This window comes from Pygoscelis adeliae, unplaced genomic scaffold (genome assembly GCF_000699105.1).
Source record: "Pygoscelis adeliae isolate BGI_AS28 unplaced genomic scaffold, ASM69910v1 Scaffold402, whole genome shotgun sequence".
Classification (NCBI taxonomy): domain Eukaryota; kingdom Metazoa; phylum Chordata; class Aves; order Sphenisciformes; family Spheniscidae; genus Pygoscelis; species Pygoscelis adeliae.
The window spans coordinates 7,444,219-7,462,935 of record NW_008824411.1 but is presented as its reverse complement, the minus strand read 5'-3'; the positions used below and the strand labels follow the sequence as shown (position 1 = coordinate 7,462,935).

At 48.5% G+C, this 18,717-nt stretch overlaps 2 protein-coding genes across 2 annotated transcripts in view; one reads left to right on the top strand and one right to left on the bottom strand.

Annotated features, from left to right (window-relative positions):
- Positions 1-6,596, top strand: part of AXDND1 (axonemal dynein light chain domain containing 1) — a 21,265-nt gene extending 14,669 nt beyond the window's left edge. The window contains 8 exon segments of the mRNA XM_009320736.1: positions 17-113; positions 1,092-1,202; positions 3,010-3,153; positions 3,302-3,433; positions 4,633-4,724; positions 5,595-5,619; positions 5,622-5,751; positions 6,496-6,596. Of these exon segments, the coding sequence (XP_009319011.1) occupies positions 17-113; positions 1,092-1,202; positions 3,010-3,153; positions 3,302-3,433; positions 4,633-4,724; positions 5,595-5,619; positions 5,622-5,751; positions 6,496-6,596 (832 nt within the window).
- Positions 6,597-10,008: 3,412 nt separating this feature from the next.
- On the bottom strand, positions 10,009-16,690 carry NPHS2 (nephrosis 2, idiopathic, steroid-resistant (podocin)). The gene is made up of 8 exons (XM_009320639.1): positions 16,414-16,690; positions 14,677-14,780; positions 13,899-13,971; positions 13,511-13,593; positions 12,679-12,882; positions 11,892-11,947; positions 11,016-11,094; positions 10,009-10,287 (listed from the first exon to the last, which is right to left on the bottom strand). Exons 1-8 carry the CDS (start codon positions 16,688-16,690, stop codon positions 10,009-10,011), a joined length of 1,155 nt encoding a protein of 384 aa, XP_009318914.1.
- Between the last annotated feature and the right edge of the window lie 2,027 nt (positions 16,691-18,717).

Below are 18,717 nucleotides of genomic sequence, written 5' to 3'. Positions count from 1 at the left end.
TTCTGCATCTTTGCAGCTGCTGCCATGAGATTGTCAATGCAGTCGTTCGAAAGAAACAGTCTGAAATGGATTTAGAAGCTGATTTTGAGCTGGAGAAGCTGAATAAGATCAAGGTAAAAGATGCCTGTGTTTCCAGCTGGCTAGGTCTGGGGTAGATGAGACTGCATTTGCTTTGTAAAAGGTAGAGAAAAATACATGTGAGGATTTCAAGAAGGAGGAAGACTCCTGCTACTCCAATGGATTACCCTGGTCCCCCAAGTTTCCTACTGACTCCACAGTCCTGGAAAGCAGATAAACCTGGATCAGGTCATGTTCAGTTTTAATATTTTCCTTACCCTGTTTCAGGGTACATATGTAAGGGCTCTCCTGTGAGATTTATTCCATATGAGTGGCAGTAGATTCACCTCTGGTTCAAAGTTTGTCAGAGCCATGTACATCCAGACTTGAGCGGTGCTTAGGAGTTCCTGGAGGTACTTGGTGCAATATACCTTTATACAGATGCAGTTGAAACTTTTTGCAGTCAACTGACCTACCTGCTACCTCTTTATTCTACATCTATATGTAAAGCTCTTAACTGCTACCACTGTCGTCACCAGTGTTTAGCCGAGCTTTGCCTGTGCTTTAGGAATGTGAGAGGTAGGCCCTTCCTGAAGCCCAAAGCTTGCTTGAGCACAGGGCAAATGGCATTGCTTCAAGGAACATACGAAGCTTCTCTGCAGGGATTGAAAATACTTGTGCTTCTGTTCTGTGCTACCTTAGCGAGTGAAAAATTAACCCCTGGGATTTATACTCATTTCTCCCCACATGGGCTGGAGCAGTGGCTGTGACAGATGTTCTGCACTGGCCTGAGGAGGAGCTTGTTGAAGTAATTAGTTGGTGGGTGTGACTAGCCGGTGACAGATGCGATGTCTGAAAGCTTGGAGAAACATGTCTTCCTTTTCCTTTGTAGGGTGAGGATGGAAGGGTCCAGGTAGGTCCCTGGAACGGATAAAGACAGAAAGATGGAGTTATTTAACTGACTAAATGAATATAACAGCTATTTTTTCTACTCAATAATCCTTGAATAATCATTTTCTGTTATGTCTTCCCAGACTGAGTGCTGTAATTGGATTCAAGTGTGCTGACTTCTCCTTTCAGAGATCAAAGGCACCCCCATCTCCTTTCTGGATTTAGAAGACCTGAGAAACCTCTTTGGATCAGAGGTATATATAGACTGCATTTGCTGTTCTAGGTTGAACCAGTCTGAACGAATCATAGAATTATTAAGGTTGGAAAAGACCTGTAAGATCGAGTCCAACTGTCAACCCAACACCACCATGCCCACTAAACCATGTCCCTAAGCTCTTTAAAATCCTCCCAGGGAGGGGGACTCAACCCCTCCCCGGGCCAGCCTGTTCCAATGTTTAGCCACTCTTTCAGTAAAGAAATTTTTCCTTGTGGCCAACCTAAACCTCCCCTGGCGCAACTTGAGGCCATTTCCTCTTGTCCTATCACTTGTTACTTGGGAGAAGAGACTGACACCCACCTCGCTACAACCTCCTTTCAGGTAGTTGTAGAGAGTGATGAGGTCTCCCCTCAGCCTCCTTTTCTCCAGGCTAAACAACCCCAGCTCCCTCAGCTGCTCCTCACAAGACTTGTTCTCCAGACCCCTCACCAGCTTCATTGCCCTTCTCTGGACACACTCCAGCACCTCGACGTCCTTCTTGTAGTGAGGGGCCCAAAACTGAACACAGTATTCGAGGTGTGGCCTTACCAGTGCCGAGTACAGGGGCACGATCACTTCCCTGCTCCTGCTGGCCACACTATTTTTGACACAGGCCAGGATGCCGTTGGCCTTCTTGGCCGCCTGGGCACACTGCTGGCTCATAGTCAGCTGGCTGTTGACCAACACCCCCAGGTCCTTTTCTGACATGGAGCTTTCCAGCCACTCTTCCCCAAGCCTGTAGCGCTGCATGGGGTTGTTGTGGCCGAAGTGCAGGACCCGGCACTTGGCCTTGTTGAATCCCATACAGTTGGCCTCGGCCCATCGATCCAGCCTGTCCAGGTCCCTCTGCAGAGCCTTCCTACCCTCGAGCAGATCAACATTGCCGCCCAACTTGGTGTCGTCTGCAAACTTACTGAGGGTGCACTCAATCCCCTCATCCAGATCATTGATAAAGATATTGGACAACTTTATAAAGATATTGAACAAAAGGTGAATGAAGATCTGTTTCAAAACTTTTCCTTAAGGAAGTGGCTACAGTTCAGTTTGTGGGAAGGTTTAGCATGGGGACCTGCACACACTCAAAGAGGCAGCTAGAACTATGAGGTGTTATGACTGTAAACTGGTTAAAAATCACAGTGCTTCTTGGGAAGGCAGGTCTGAGGCAAAACCAGAGCTTCAATGGAGCTAGGAGATTTTACCCCACTGGTGGACCAGTTCCCCATGGTGCATTATAGCTTTTGCTTCACCATTGGAGTGGACTTTGGCTGGAATGCTGGTGGTTGCCTTGCCCAGGAGATCAGGCTGAACTTCGTTTAGTTCCTTATGTGGCTAGATGGATGTCTGACACTGCCTGTGACAATTAGATCATGTTTTGTAGATGGCTGGCCTGGCATTGGCCTAATTTCATACAAAACAGGCTAAATTCAGATGATGAGGAAATGGATTTAGGTTTATTGTCTTGAACAACTTGTTTGTGTCAGTTCTGAACTCAATCTCCAAGCAAAGTGATGTTGTTCATGACTTTGTGTACAGCCAGTGCTGTAGCTCGCGTGCTGCCTCTCTTTTTCTCTGTGCCATGGCCTATACAAAGCAGGTATGCCACAGTGGGTCCTGCTTATGTAATGTTCAGTAATTAGCACATTCATTTGTGATTTGAAATATATTCACACTCAGGACCTCCTAGGTGGCTGCAGTCCAAGTCTACATATGTGCAAGAGAAAGTCAAAGACCAGTTAGCTTTGCCTAGGTTATTTGGATGGACAAAGGGAGTGTGCTACTAACCCAATCCTTACGGTGCCTTACAGGAATTGCAGTTGAAGCTTAAGCTTGAGGATGCTATCATTTCTTCAACTCAGGAAGAGCTTGAAGCTGAAGATGCCAACAGCAGTAGGAAACCCGTACCAAAGGAAGAAACATTAGAAGTAAAGGAGGAAATTGCTATTATGTAGGTGACTGTAGTAGCTGCAATATGCTACTTTCCAGCAGGGCCTTTTTATTTATTGCTTGGTGTATGCAACGTGAAATGTTGTTTTACGGCTGCCTTGAATGCCGCTAGGCTAGTGATATCTCCTATTTCTTGTTCTTTTTCTCTCTCAGCAGCAGCCAGGTGCTGGTATGGAGTACCTGACTGAGGACAATGAAGCTACTGCAGACATGATCAGATATGTAGGACATGACTCCAACACCTACCTGAAGGCTTTGAAGTCAGACATCATTTCGGTTACAGGGGTAGGAGTCTCCACTGCACCAATGGTTTTAGCCTGCTGGCAGAGATTTGGAGCTGGGTTTTAACTGTCTACTCAGACTCTGTTACGAGACCACCTTTAACATTTGTCAGACCTGCTGGGGCAGTGCAAGGTGCTGGCGTTCTCTCCAATTCCTCTCTCCTTGCAATTTTAAATAATCATTAGCACAGTTACCACAGCTGCAACTTGTTCTCCTGACCCATGTATTACTGCCATGGCTCTGGGACTTTTGTGGAAACAGTAAAGCGTGATGTGTGTAGTCTGAACCAGGACTATCTGCAGAGACTGGGATGGTGAAATGGTTTGATGCTGAGCACACGGGAGGAGTTGAAGAGGGTTCAGAAATTCAGGGAGATCCCACAACAATAGGGAAGCAAGAAGTTCAGGTTGTTTTGGCCTCCTAAGTCCTTGTTTTCTCCACTTGCCTTTGGGATGGTGCTCTTTGGTAAAGTTGCTCTTCAGAAGTCATAGGACCTGCCTTTTGCAGTCATTCTCTGGCCAGTCAGTCATCCAGAGGAGCCCAGAGGTACAGGAATTGTGGATCTTTAGAAAATTGTCACTGGATGGTCCCACTCCTTAAGCGTGCTGCCTTGCTGAGTGTGCCTTGCCCTTCATGCTTTAGAGGTGGGCAGCTAGTTCAGAGTGACAGTGGGAGACGCAGGAGTGTTTCTTTATGGACTTTGATTTGTTTTACAGAAATGGATCCCTGGAAATCACAATTACCTTCCAAAGCTCAGAGTAGGAGCCTTTCAACAGTTACTTTTACAGAAAAACCCTGGTTGTCTTCTTCAGATGAAGAAAACTGACTTATGCCTTTTGGACTCTGTGAGGAGCTGCCTCTTTCTGTTCTCTGAACATTGTTTTGTTGTTTTTTTCACTCCTGGTCAGGCTACAGCCATCTCTAACCTCTGTAACCCAGTGAATGCACCAGCAACCCAAGACTATGAGCCAGCGAGAGTTTCACGTCTGAGTCAGAAAAGCATTTTAGTCCATTTTTAATGCCAAGATCAGTTCAGTGCCTGAACTAGCCTCTGGTTTTACGTGTTTTGCTGATACAGAGCTCTTGTCTCTGTTGTGACTGTGCACTGAGACACCAGCACCAAACCAAGCATGTGCCGTAGATGAAATAAGGCATTGTTGGTTTCACATTCACTTATAGAAGGATTTACTCTTCCCAACCAGAGGGAGATGACTGCCACCAAGTCATCGACTCCCTTTTCTCAGAAAGAGTTTGAAACCGGGGCAATGCTGGAACATCTGCAAGTGCAGCTCCTGTGAGTACTGGTCTTGTGCTGGAGGCATGCGTGGGGCAGGGTTTCATCCCAGGCAAGTGCCTGTTCTGCTCTCTAATAAGGTTCTGCTTCGTCCAATATCTGTTGGCTTAATTTTGGGTTTCCTTCTATTCTGATTGCCTTGGGCCATTGACTCTGGTTTATGTTAGCTGAAGACATGACTCCTGTCAGCTGTCCTTCATCTGTGTGCAGATTTTCTGTTTTGTGTGCTCATGAGGTACATTGCAGAGTTACTCATGATTGTTTTCTGCAAGACTTCTTAATACTTCAGGTCCTGTTAGCACTTGCGGGGTGCTATGTGAATGCAGCTGAGTGCTTCCAGGGCCTGCTAGTGCCCAGGAGCTTGGTAGGTACAGCCATGCAATGTTGTGCCTAGGTGTGGGGAACAAAATGACGGGACACCCAAGTGGCTCTGTGCAGAATCACATCAAGGTTTGTGTTTGGTAATGTCTTCTTCCATGCCAAGCAGGCTTGGGCACTCTGAATTACATTCCTTCATACTTCTTGTTTTGTCTGTGAGCTTGTGTTATCCAGAGTAACTCCATCTCATTAGCCTTGCTAATAGAATTGACTGTGCTCTGTATTTATCCTTGCACAATGAAGATCAGCATCTCACCCTTTGCTAGCAAACACTGAGTTTTAAAATTAATTCAATTTGCAGGGTTTACAGAGATGTGCCATGAAGTCCTTTACAGATCTTTTAACAATGCCCTTCTCTGAAACCATAAATGTGTTTTATAGAGTCCATCAATCCTACTGAACGCTTCAGCTTTCTAAATCTTTCTTTTAGGTATCCTGCCAGCAGCTGCTTAGATTTCAGGTTTCAGCATTATCTTTGCTTCTGTGTTTCAGAGAAACAGAGATCCGTGCTCAGAAGAGCGTGCAGAGGAGAGATCTGAAGGTCTTGAAGAGAAGCTGGAACAATCTCTGCAGAGAATCAAAGAGCTAGAGAGTGAGCTGGAGAAAGACGGGAATGTCATCCCAGAAGCAACACACAAAGAAGGGCGAGGTCAGGACAATCAATATTCTGAACCCTCTCCCAGACTCAGAGAGGAAAGCAATCTTTGAGGACACCTCATTCATCTCCTGTTTAGTGCAGGACCTTCTCCTCCTGGGCACATCCTAGGGCTTTGTCTAGACTCTTTGTCAGAGGCCAAGCAATGAGGCTTTTAACATGATTCTAGATCAGGGCAGAAAGAACTGCTGAATGTGGTCTGTTTTTGAGAGAAAGTAATTTTGTTTGATTTTGACATATGACACAGGGTCTATATCTAGGCGATCACTGCAATTGACTTCATCTTCCTTGTAACTGAGTGTTCCCTGTTACAGTCAAGAAGATCTGTTTAGGATCACTGATTTTGGGGTAGAAAAGAAATAATGTTCCAGGTCCCTTCACTCTCAGAGGCTACAGACCTTTGGGTTTATAGCACAGGACACTTGCTGTTTCCAGGAGTTATTTGAACACTGCTGATGTACTGATCTTGCCCATATGGTGTGGCAGTGAGTTCCTTAGGTTGCATGTTTGTTGTGGATGAAGGATTTCCTTGTGTCCTTTCTCAACTGGATCCACACAGATATAAGATGTGGAGAAGGTGAAAGAATGGGAATTAAAACTCCTTCCCTTAGTCCTTCAGTGTATCCTGTCTCTTTGACATCAAAGCGGGAGGAGAGGCTAATTTGTTTGTTAAGGATGTGATACCTTGGGCACATTTTAACTCCATGGCTTTGGTTTGTTGTTTTGTTTTTCTTTCAGAAAAATGTTTCCAAGAAAGTGTCTCAGAAGTCAGGGCCTGCTCAAGTCCCAGAGCTTCTACCTCTGGCCAGTCCAAGGGATCCAGAAAGGGCAAACATTAAAGAACAGCAATGCCTGAGTAGTTTCTTAATGCCCATTCATAGTAGCGTTTCACCCCCAATCCACTGCTGTTACTCCTTACTACTACCCCAACATCTCTTGTGTCGTCTCAGCATTTATGCTGTTCTTCTAGCTGGCTCTACCACTTCCACATCTGTCTTGTCCTCTACGTCCTCACACAGCTCTAATATCTTTACAGCTTGTCTTCCTTGTAATACCATTGCTACCTCGACTTTCTCCTACACATATCTCTCCTGCCTGCATGCTCTCTTCTCTTTCTCTTGGCCTGTGCTTGCATCCTGTTGGTGTTTATCAGTCTCCTCTTGTTGCTCTGTCTCATTCAGCCTCATCCCTGTTGGATCATGCAAGTAAGTTGTTCGCACCTCTTTCCTCTCATCAAGGGTTTTTTTTCTCAGTGCCAGCATGGGTAGCTCCTTCATCCTCTGGGCTTCAGATGAGCCAGTTACCAGCTGAGTGGTTAGGAAGAAATTGTACGGAAATTGTATGGACAAATTTTTGTTCATCTTTGAATCTTCTTCTTTTGAAGGTTTTGTCCTTCTTTCAGAAAGTATGAAGCAGCCTGAAGCTGTGCATGATCCTGAAGGCCTTTCTCAAGTTGCTGCCACAGGAAAGTTGCCTGCAACCAAGGTCACAATATCAGACCTCAGATGATGCCAGTTCACCCTCTCGGTGCACTGGGATGGCATTTGAAACACATGCTCCATCTCCCTGTGATTTCTATGTTTGGCGCCCTGGCTCCCTATCTGCAGTAACCAGTAACCCCTACAGTCTCAACAGTGAGGTGGCCACCCGAGACTTCTGCCTCTGTCGGATCCCCAACCCAGGGCAGTCTGTGTAGTTATAAAGCTCTGCAGGCCAGCAGACCTGCCTGGGCTTGGTGTGCCTCTGCAGTTTGATCCACACTCAGCTCAGAAGAGCAGGCATGAAACTGTCAGGAATCACAGCAGCTCTGACAGCCCTTGCCAATTCCCGCAGAGTAAACACTATTTTGGAAACATCATATATCACTAATCCTGAAGTACATTTTTAAATTGTTTTCCTTCTGCAAGGTTTTTGAATGTAATATCTCCTGAAGGTAAAATGATGAGTTTCTGCCAGCTCTGTATATGTAAAAGACAGAAGATCCTGCTGGAGCAAGGCGTGTTCTTTGGAACTGAGGATGCTCTTAGCTACCATTTGCCTTTTCTGTAACTGCAGAAAAGTTACATGTTTGAAAAAACTACACCTGACTTCTGCAGATATGAGTGCAAATAGAGTAATGTGTGTGCCCTGATGTAGTACTGCATGTCTCTTGACAGTCATTTCTCAGGCTAAGTGTTATTCCTTTGAGACATTATCTGTAGAGGTGTTGGTCCTTGATGTGCCAAGGAATCTTGGTCTGGATGGATCATTTTATAGGGAGTTAGAAACACAGCCAGAGAAGTGTTCAGAGAAAGGATCATCTGCAGCTCACTGTAGTATTATGTGCTTTTGCCTGAGGTTGGGAAACAGGGGCCTACTCCAGCAGCATGAGAAATAACCACAACCAACCTTAGAGAAGTAACTACACAGCTCATGTTCGCCAGTGGAAGATTACAGAGCTGTTCCACTTCCCAGAGCTAGTTTTCCATAAGTGGATCACTACTGAGATCTATTACAGATACACAAGCAGGAGCCACAGTCATCCTGCCGTCCTCTCCTGAGAGGGCTGCAGTGGCAGAATGATTTGGATGTGAGGTTGCACCTGGAGCTCAGATGCTCATGTGATCATTGAGAAGTTCACAGGTGGATTTTTCCCACTTCCCAGCCACTTGTAAGGGGGCTGGTTTGCTGGGTGTCCTTGCTGTAAAAAGGCTGGCAAATACTTGTGGACCGAGTATTATGGGAGCACTGAGTGCTGAGAAGTGGACTCCAGGGAGCTGAAGGGGCCGATTAAATACAGAATATGTGGTACTTAGTAGAAGTGGGATACTTGTCCTTTGCAGCAATATTAAGTCAGTACCTGCAGGCCATCCTTGTGACACAGCTGCATTTAACAGATGTATTACTGATGATACATGCCAATGTGTGCGAGTGTTACCAGCAGGCAAAGAGGGACTGAATAAAATGAGTGAAAATACAAGAGTGAGCGACTGGCTGTGTAACCCCTGCTAGGCACGTGCATGATGGCCAACTACTGTGTGGGTAATTGAGAAGGGCCACAAAGTACCCTCTATCTTGGCCTCTACAGGCCACCAGCAGCAGAACGTGTTGGCTGTGCAGGGAAGGTCTACTTTGAAGCAAGGGGAGATGCTGCAGGTCAAGTAAAAGGGCAGGAGCAGAGCTGATGTCCACCCAAAAGGCACCAGGATCAGAGAGACTGAGTGCAGTGGTATTTCCTTTGACAGTGCTCCATATCTTTGCCAAGGGAAAGGATTGCACTATCTGAAGGTTCCTGGTCATTTCAAATAGCTTTTGGCAGGAAAGATATATAAGAGTTTTGAGGATTATAGGAGTTTTGAGGACTTTCTCTGTTCCTTTCCTGTGTGTAGAGGTTACCAAGGTAGCTGCAGCAGGCAGAAGTATTCCTGTTCTCGAGGCTCTCAGCTGGTTCTTCCCCAGCAGTGCTGTATTCCACCTTGTCAGCTCAGTGGGAGTTTGTTAAACGGATCACCTCTAGAATTTTTAGATGCTATCAGCTCAGACCTTGTTCTGCCTCACCCCCCAGTGGAAGCAAGCAGCAGCAGCACAGCTTGCCCTTCCTCTGCACAGCTGATGTGCCTTGCAGGGAAGTGCCAAGCCTTAAAAGCTGCCCTTTCCTCCTCTTCCTTTTCCTCCTATTTTAGAACTAGCTAAACACCTTGGTTGCCTGTGCGCGTGGGTGGTGACTGAAATCCCATACCCAGAACTATGCCATGGGACCCAGCTCGTTCCCTTGTTGCAGAACCACCAGGCTGGCAGCACCCACCAACCTGCCTGCAGTGCTGAGCCCCTTCCTGTTCCCCCACCGATTGTCAGGCTCCCACCCCTGCCTGCCCACCTGTTCTGTTTGGGGACGGGGGCATTTAAGTACATAGGGGCTAGTCTGTCCTTCCTGCCGAGGTGATGGAGCAAGATGGATCAGACCCCAGGGGCCAGGACCTAGGGTGTCAAGGTGCATCTGGCCCTGTGAAGGGGATGGGACGACTCCCCTCTTCCCTCAACCCCCTGCTCACACACATGACAGCCCTGCTCCTTGTGCTCCGTATTTTTCCCTTTCCAAAACAAGCAGAGGCACCTTCCATGTACAATCCACTTTATATTGCAGGCCTGGGCTGCCTTCCCTCCTGCCTCCAGACCAGGACCCGCTGGTGGACTGCCAATAGGCCAGCCTTCTTGCTCTTCTCTGAGCAGGATTGACCAGGGGCAGCGTAGCAACCATTTCTGGGACAGCTCTTAGAGCATGGGTGAGTCCTTCTTGTCTTTCGGGCTTCCTGGGAGCTTTGTAGTGTCTGTGAGGAGGCTGCTCACTGCCGGAGGACTGTGGGTAGCTGGAGAGACCAGGTTCATGGCATCCAAAGGCAAGGGCAAGATGAAAGCAGCAGGTTTCTCTGCAGTAAGGGAGTGCAGTGCATGGAGGTAACGGAGCTGAGCAGCAGCAGGGGCACTGGACAGGATCTCAGCTGCCATCCGCAGGGACTCGGAAGCAGCCTTTTCCCCCTCAGCAGCGATCACCTACCAAGCAGGGGAATAAAGAAGGTTTCTGTGAGGCTGGGAGTAAGGGGGCATGGACTGTTCATCACAGAGGGAGGCTGCCACCATGAAATTCCCAGGGTCAGCGTGGTAATAACACTCCTGCTCTCTGAAGATTACAGCATGTACTAAACCTCTTGATGGTCCCAAAAGCTTGGGAACTCATGTCTAACTTGTTTTTACTAGGCCCATCAGGGCTCACAATTGGGCATATCCTTGCTGCAAAAGCATGGGAGAGGGCAGCCCCCAGGCTAGGCTTGTGGGAGGGGTGCTAGACACCAACCTTATCCAGGCTTTTGAGCAGCTCAGTGCAAGGGATGGAGACCAGCCTGGGCTGAGCAAGGTGCACGGTACATGACAGTGGTGACAGCCCTGCACTGGGCTCCTAGGGGAGAGTGAAACCCTGAGGAGGAAGAGATCCCCATGGGGGGGAATCACTGTGGGCCCGGGGATAATCCCAGACTACTTTGTGTGTCTTTCTGTCCTATCTGTAGGCCAGGTACCAGATCTGGCACTCCACTGGGCTGGCCCAGACTCTTGCTGCAGCTCCCCTTGCTAGACACAGCTCTTGAACAGGAATTAAAGGAGACATATCTTCCCAGAGCTGTACCCTAGCGTGGCATGTCTCAGGAACGTCAAACCAGGGGTGGGAAAGGAAAGAGGGATGCTTTGGAAGGAGATGGGAGATGGACGGAGATGGGTTGGCATACCCGCACTTTGGCCTGTCTCTGGGCCTCCGCTTCCACAGCCAGGGACTGCCGGACTTCAGCAGGCAACTGCACGTTGTTGCTGTGGTAGTAAGGGATAGGGATTAGCTGGGCTCTAGGCTCTCCTGGAAGTACTGGATGGTCAATCTGAGGCTTGGAATGGGCTTATCAGTCAGTCTCTGCAGAGCTGTTCATTCACGTTCTTTGCTCCCTGGGTGTCCTTCTTTGTGTGTCTCACTTTAGCCTTCTACCTCCATTCCCATCCTTCTTTTCCAGCCTGGTTTTCTAATGACCAGGCTTGTATGATCACTAGGCAGGCGACAGACCTCTTCTCTCTGTGCCTCTGAGACATCAGAGAATCCACTGGGAGACTGCTCTCAAGACAGGCACAGCAATTTTTTCTGTTCATAGATTTACTCATTCACTGCTTGGCACTCTCCTCCATGGCCCTCTACATGATGAGCATATCCCACATTTCTGCATGGGCTTCTGAGTGACGAGCCCATCTCAGCCAGTGCTTTGATCTAGAGTGGGGCACAGAGGGTTCGGTGCCTGCTGTGCCTCTTAGGCTGCCAGAATTGGGTGCCAACTCTGCCTGCAGCAGTGGTGAAATGGTGATGAGATCCCAGCTAAGGATCCTGCCGTGGCTGTCAGTGCGGGAGCAAACACAGTCTTTGCATGTGGAAGTTTTACGTGAGGCAGAGGCTGAAAGGGGCAGGGAAAACAGGAAGACGAGGGGCGAGGTTCTACCCACTGCAGAATGGCTGCAGGGAGACAGCCAGAGGCAAAGCAGGAAGAGGAGTAGACAGCAGTGAGCAGGGCAGGACAGGTACTTGCAAAGGGCCAGGGAAGTCCCCTCTTACAGCATTTCCTACCTACATTTCTGTTCTCTCCACTTTGATCCCCCAGCAGCCTGTGACCGCATCCAAAGCCACCTGTGAAGAGGAATATTTTTAGAGCACGGGGAGAATACCAGCCCTGGCTTAGGTCCCTTACAAGGACTAAGACAGTGCAGGGACATTAATTCAAGGCAGTTAACTGCAGGACTGTAAGGCAGATTTATTAGTTTTTGTGTGCTATTGTGTGAGGCCCCTCAGAAATAAAATTACTTCCCTCACTTTACTTCTGATTTGTGTTTGCCCCAGGGGTTTAGCACGATTTAACTAGTCCATACTGGTTCAAGTGTGGAACCAATTCAGTTCCATAGGAAACATTCAGTTCCTGACTGGTATCATCATGTACGTGTGTCATGGCCACAGAGAACTGCTGCTGGAGATCCCATGCATACTGGATTTATGGCAACTCATTCAGGCTGCAGAATACACTTCTTGTGAGACTCTCCTCTCTGGGGTAAGTACTGAAGCTGGGGTATCACAAAGCACTGATGAAGCTGGTCTAAGTGGTTCCTTCATGCCCCTCACACCATACTGTCTGCTACTCACCATGGCTGCCTGTGGGGCCCACACTGTATATCCTCCCCCTAAAGTGATCCAAGTAAAAAAAAAAAAAAAACAGAAGAAAAATCTCCCATTTTTCTGTGAAGGAGACACGTTGTTATTCTTTCCTTCTGTAAACCCGTGTCTGTGATAGAGGGACTGATCACCTGAGCTTCTTTGTGGAGCCTCAGTTCACCCCTTGCTCTGGTGTCTCCCCCCTGTGGAAGCACCTTTATCTCCTGGCTGATGCTCTTCCTCTCCAAGAGAAGTTCAGAGAAGGCTCGATGTGCCAGGAGGCGCTTTGTGGTGGTCTGCACCAGCAGCTGGATGGCACTGGAGATGCTGGTCAGGGTGGTGAGGAGAAGAGAGGCATTCTCCAACCGGTAGTAGCAGACAGCATCTATCTCCAAGGTAACCATGTCTTTGGTCACCACCTAAGCAGGAGACATTAGGGGAGATGGAGCTGGTTCTGACTGCTGCCTGGTCTATTCCTGTTCTGAGAGCATAGGCTGTGTCCTGAGGTGTGTGCTCAGCTGTATCTCCAGAAGGATTTGCTGTACACCATGGGGGTGAGCCTGGAGATGCTACCAGACAAGGACAGTCCCACTGGCAATGCAGCAGCGCAGACAACATGTCCCAAAAGGAGAAGGGCTGTGGCTAGGGAGGTTGCAGGTTCAAGGGTTCAGCCCTTTCTTCCTCCCAGGCTTATACAGGAGCAGAGTACCACCCTTACATCGTTGTAAGATCTTAGTCTGAGCTCCTGTCCCTGCTGCATGCACTCCTCAGTGTGGTGGGTAAAAAAAAATGGTCCAGTATCTTTGGCCCAGCCACTCCCTATTGGTGTATGTTACCACTAAAACATGTCAAATTGAACGGGATTAAAAGCAGTAGTTTTAAAAAAGAAGAAAAATCACTATGGTGAATTTTTGGCCTTCCATTTTCTGAGGTGTTAGGGTTACTTTGAGATGTCAAACTTTTCTATGCAGGGATGAAGGCTGGAAGTATAAGGTGTAACACTAAAGAGATCCAAAAATTAATATAGAGACGGGGTGTCAGCCATACCTGATGGAAGGGGATCTCTAGGGTTTTGAGGCGGAGGTCTATCTTGTGATACGTGTCCAGACATGGAAGGAAAAAGAAAAGGCCTGTGGAAGGAAGAGAAAGGCAGTTGGTGATCATCAGAACCACAGAAATTGCCTCCCCTGACTGGAGAACGGGAGGGTTTGGCATGCAGAATTACAAAGGAACAGCAATACGTAGGCTCAAGTTCTGAGGCTGTTTCTGCAATGGGAAAAGCCATTAGAAGCTACTGGCCCTTAAGAGGAAGGGAGCAAAGACATCCCACCTCCTGTCTGGCTGTACCTGCTTGGAGGGCACCAGCATGTGAGCTTTGGTAGAGCATGAAGAAGAGGAGCAACATGGCTGGGGGGGAGCTCAGTAAACACCTTACCAGGCCCTCTGGCTTTGCCAGGAAGGAGACGCCCAAGTCGGAAAACGATGGCTCTCTCATACTCCCGCACTACCTACAGAGGGAAACAAAAGCTAGGCTGGAGAGGAAGGCGTAGGACTGGGGAAAGGGGCCTCACCAGTACGGGAGGAAGTCTGTTCTGGGAAAGCCCTGCAAAGGGACGATTTCAGCAGGTATGAGCTAGTGGCATCACCTGTCACTGAGTCCCTTTACCCTAGCGGAGAACCTGCCCAGAACTGCTGGCTGGCCTTGTGCATGAGCAGCATACAAGCAGCCCTGTAACAGCCTGAGATTTGGTGAGAGCAGCCCATGTTAGAGCTGCCCAGGGTTTCCCAGGATGAGGCCAGCATTCTGCTTCCTTATAGCCTGGCCAAACTTGAACACCCTGAGCTAAAATTTTCCATGTTGGTTGTTTCCCTCCAAGGGAACCATGTGTGTATGTGCTCATGTGTGTAAGATCTGAGCCATAATACTGACACTCTTGTTGTTTGAAAGCGAATAGACTTGCAATTTGTTTTAAAAAAGAGGAACCTAAGCCCCTGCCTGCTGATATTGCAGCAGGAGTATTTGATAGGCAGCCCTCTGCTGCAGCAACATGTGATAAAGGATAAACCAAAATTAATGATGAGTTGAAGAAGTGTAAATAGGGCCTTAGACCAAAAAAGCTTTATGCTCATGTCCAACACATGCTGAACCAGTGAGCTACATCCACATCAGACACCAAATACTAAACCTGGAGAGGCCCCATGACTATTCTCACCTTCATGCAGAACCAGACAGAAATCGGGAAGGTCACTATGACGAACAGGAAAGACAAGATGGTCAGAAGCCACTCACAGATGCCCAGACCCGAAGACTTTACACCTAGGAAGAAATCCAACGTGGCTGTGTTAGGAGAGGACTGCTCCCAAAATACTGATGGCCTGACAAGTGCCTGCACAGATCAGCTTCAGTGTTGTCCTTTGCCTAGACCCAGTGTATGTGAACCATTTGGCTCCCTCTGGAGCTGGGTTAAAGAATACTCCCTGCCCTAGGTGGCCAGGAGCTGCTAGGATGGACTGACAGATTTTGTCCCTGCTTTACTGTCAGAAATTGAGCCATGCTTCTTCATAGTGCCTTGACTAGAGGGCAGCCTTTAGCTTGAAGACCTGTAGCTACCAAGCAGTGTTGAAAGGCTTGGAATGGGCAACTTGTTGGCTGAGCTGGGATCCCAGAAGCTTATCTGGAAAGATAAGCTAAGGGCAAAGAGAAAGATTGTAAATAAGAGGTAGCTTCCAACGTGCACAATCTGAAGTGCCCTTCCCTATCAGAGTATCTCAGGTCCTTTTGGAATAGGATTTTAGTCACATCCCAGCTCCCTAATGCAGTGGGACCAAGCCACTGGTGCCGCTGAAATCTCCCTGTGCTCTACAGCAGTCACACCAAGGTGGTGGAGGCTGACTGGGGTGGTCAGTCCCAGATGAGTATTACCTTCTACATCTCCCCAGAGTGAGTGTGGGTCATCTTGATCTGGCTGCCCTTTGTTGTGCTCCTGCCTGAGGGAAAATCTGCAGGTATGGCATGAACATAGATAGATTACTTCTGGGGGTACCTAGACCCAGAGAGTGGGCCATGTTTTCCAGCAGTGAAGTTAGCATCCCTGCATCCCTCCCATTTTGAATCCCTTCTAGCCCTTCCATCCCTGCCCCTTTGCCCCTAAAGCTTTCTGCAGAGCCAGCAGGTCCTGAGGGAGTTCAGATCCCAAGAACCTGTGTGATCACTCTAGCTCCACAGCACCACTCACTAGCTGGGATTCCTGTAATTGAGGCAGAAAGAGGCAGTTGTGAAAAATTAGTTCCCAGAGAGACAGGAACAAGTCTGAACCTTTGTGCCACTCTAGGGCAGCAGAGCTGCTGGCATGGAAGCGGACAAGTGATGCTGGCTCCTGTAATACACATCTGCCATGCCTGTGGTGATGCTGGATCCAAAGAGGCCCAGCCATCTTGCCAAAAGACTCACAATGCTCCCTCCTATCACAGCAGGCTGGGAATCTGCCTAACACATGGCCTGGAGAGGAGCTGCTCTCAAAGGTTATCTGGAAGGGGAGCTACGACTGTGCACCTCAAGTGCAGTTCTTCCCTGCAGTGCCGTTCTTTGGGCTGTGAACTGGCATTGAGGCTAACTCTGTCCACCTAAAAAAGGGCAAGCGAGAAAAGGAAGATAGTAGAGCATGAACAGAACTGGGGAGCAGTGAGCTGAAGCATGAAGGTTGCTGGGGATGTAACTGCTTATTGCAGAGTTCATTGCTTTGCTAGACAGTGCTGATCAGCCTGCAGTACTGACTGCAGAAGCTGGCTGGGAGGCTGGCTGGAGTCTCCCATATCCTGTCCTGAGGGTAACCACGTCTGTGCAAGGTGGGTGTGGTGACACTCACCGTGCAGAGAGCAGAGTCATACTGTGACCATAAAGGGTCAAAGAGCCCATAGCTTTCCAGCCCCTTCCCTTCCATAAGCCATACCTTCCTCTTGCTGCTCGCTGTCCAGCAACGCCATTGCCTCCATTTCTTCATCAGATATCACATCATCCACGTCTACCACCGTGGACGTGTGCACCCTACCATCAGTTCCTGCAGTGCTCTTGATCTCCTTTGCTTTCTCCTGCTTTATGTCTCCCCTTCCTTTGCCGGCTTCTCTGCTGCTCTCCCTCTTCTCTTGTTTGCTCTTTGTAGCTGGGGATTCTCTGCGTCTCCTATGAGACTCCCTGGAAGAGCTCCGAGACCTCTTATCCATCCTCATCTGTGCTGAGGAGCATGCAGCTGCCTCTGGGAGTTGGATGAATTTGTGCTTGAATTTATTGCTGCAGGCAGGAATACCAGGCAGGGGGCGAGAGAAGGGGAGGTGTCAGATCAAGGAGGCTTGTTTCAACTTTATTACAGGCTTGTCAGACATAATAGACAGTGAAGTGAGCAAGCTGTTTCCCAGCTGCTCTGCTCTCATTGCACACTGCTGTGGAGAAGGGAAGGAAGGTTAGACCTGGACAGGGTGGACACCAGGAGGACAGTCTGTTTGCCTTTGGAAATAAAATACAATCGGAAGCACTCAGACGATTTTTAGTAGCTGTTTTCTGCAAAGCTGTTGAAAAGCAACCTAAAAGTAACTGTCAGACATGTGGCTCCAAAGACCTCACATGGTGAGAGTGGTCCAGAGCAATAAACACCAGGGCAAAAACCCGTTATTGGTGAGACTAGTGGCTTATTCAGGAATGTTTGGAGGGGTTGTTGTGGAGAATGGCTGTGTGAGTAGCATCTGACATTGTTCTGCTCTCTAGAAACCCTTCGGCTGGCACAGTGGAGGGATATCGGCAGCAACCTCCCTCTCTCTAGGGTCACCTCACATTTTAGCAGGGAGGGAAATTAGCTGGTCCCAGTTCAGCCATGAACTTTCCTGAATTGCAGGGTTAGAGCTGTCAAATCAAAATTGCCAAAAGAGTTTGTGCCTAAATGCCTCCCTAGTTTTCCACAGCAGGAGTGTGGCACAGCAAACATAGGAGCTTTTTCTTTTCATGCCGCACAGCCTGTGGTGACATCTGCGGAAACCTCTGCAAGAAACATTTTTAAAGTGTTTTAAAGTCACTGACTGTATTAAAGAAACCAGCACCTGGCTAAAAATCATACTACAGCAAGGCAAGGCTGGAACATAAAGCAGTGACTTCCCTGTCAACAGGGCAGTGCTGAGCTCAGGGATGCCCGGTCTCTGGTGTGGAGGAGCAGCTGGAGGGAGCTGGGAAGCCGGCCGGGGAGGTGCTGCTCTTGTTTTTTCACGGATTCCTACTTTATTAGAGACTTATGGCCTGCCCGGAGTCAGGATATTGCAGGCAGGGAGGGCAGGAGCACCAGCTCCCTGCTTTCTCTGCTCCGTCGTGCTGGGTGCCTCGTCAGCAGGTGACCGGGGAAGCAATGGATGGAGACGGCTAATGGCAGAGGAGAAAAATTGGGTGGAAATAGGGCGTAATCAATAAATTCATACAGTGCCTGTATTTGCTTTGGAAGTGCTCCAGAGACCTTTTTTACTTTGTGTTTATCACTTGGCCGGCGTGGGGCAGGGGGAGATGGTCTCCAGCTGCTGAAAGGGGAGGTGACATTTTAAGCAGCAGCAGTAAATGGCGGCTCAGGTCTGGTTTTGGCCGGGCAGCACGGACTCTGGTTGATTTCTTGTCAGAAGCACCATGGGATATTTAACACCTACAAGCCTGAAACTTTCTGGGTTTGTCTGATGTTTAATTCAGCCAGTGGGTCCTGACTCCTCTGTCCCTGGGGGACGTTTTTGGCTGCAACCTTGGGACGGGGGAGATGCTCTGAGAGCATGTGCTGATGGATTTGCAACTTTTGCTGTCCCAAAATCCACAGCTTCACCCCCCCCTTGTCATACTGAAACGTATCGTCGTGCAGAAATCAACTGCACTGTTGAGGTTTCTCAAATGACTGCGAACCCTTAAGAAACAGCCATCGCAACCTAGTTCACCACACTCTTTGGCCTTGGAAAAGTCACTCAGCATCTCTGCTGTGGATTTTCCTCTCAGATGGGACTAAAAAATAAAAGACTACTCTTAATTACGTTGGTGTTTAGGTTTAAAAACTGTCACCTTAAAGGAACTGGTCCTTTTTAGTCTGTGGCTCTTTCGCAATGCTCTAACTTTCCCTGTCAGAAGGCAAACACACCTAACATTTTCAGGGGCAGCAGCTCCGTGCAGGCTCCGGGACTGGGTCCCACAGGACAGGCTGACTGCCCGGGGCGGCAGCGGCAGGCCCCTCAGCGGCCCGGCC

What these genes read in the sequence shown, in the direction of transcription:
- NPHS2 (XM_009320639.1), bottom strand. Translation starts at nt 16,690, where the DNA reads ATGAGGATGGATAAGAGGTCTCGGAGCTCTTCCAGGGAGTCTCATAGG. An exon ending in GCATCAGCCAGGAGATAAAG is followed by an intron (nt 11,948 to 12,678) that starts GTGCTTCCACAG and finishes TCCTCTTCACAG; the next exon opens with GTGGCTTTGGATGCGGTCAC. An exon ending in AAAGTGGAGAGAACAGAAAT is followed by an intron (nt 11,095 to 11,891) that starts GTAGGTAGGAAA and finishes TTACTACCACAG; the next exon opens with CAACAACGTGCAGTTGCCTG.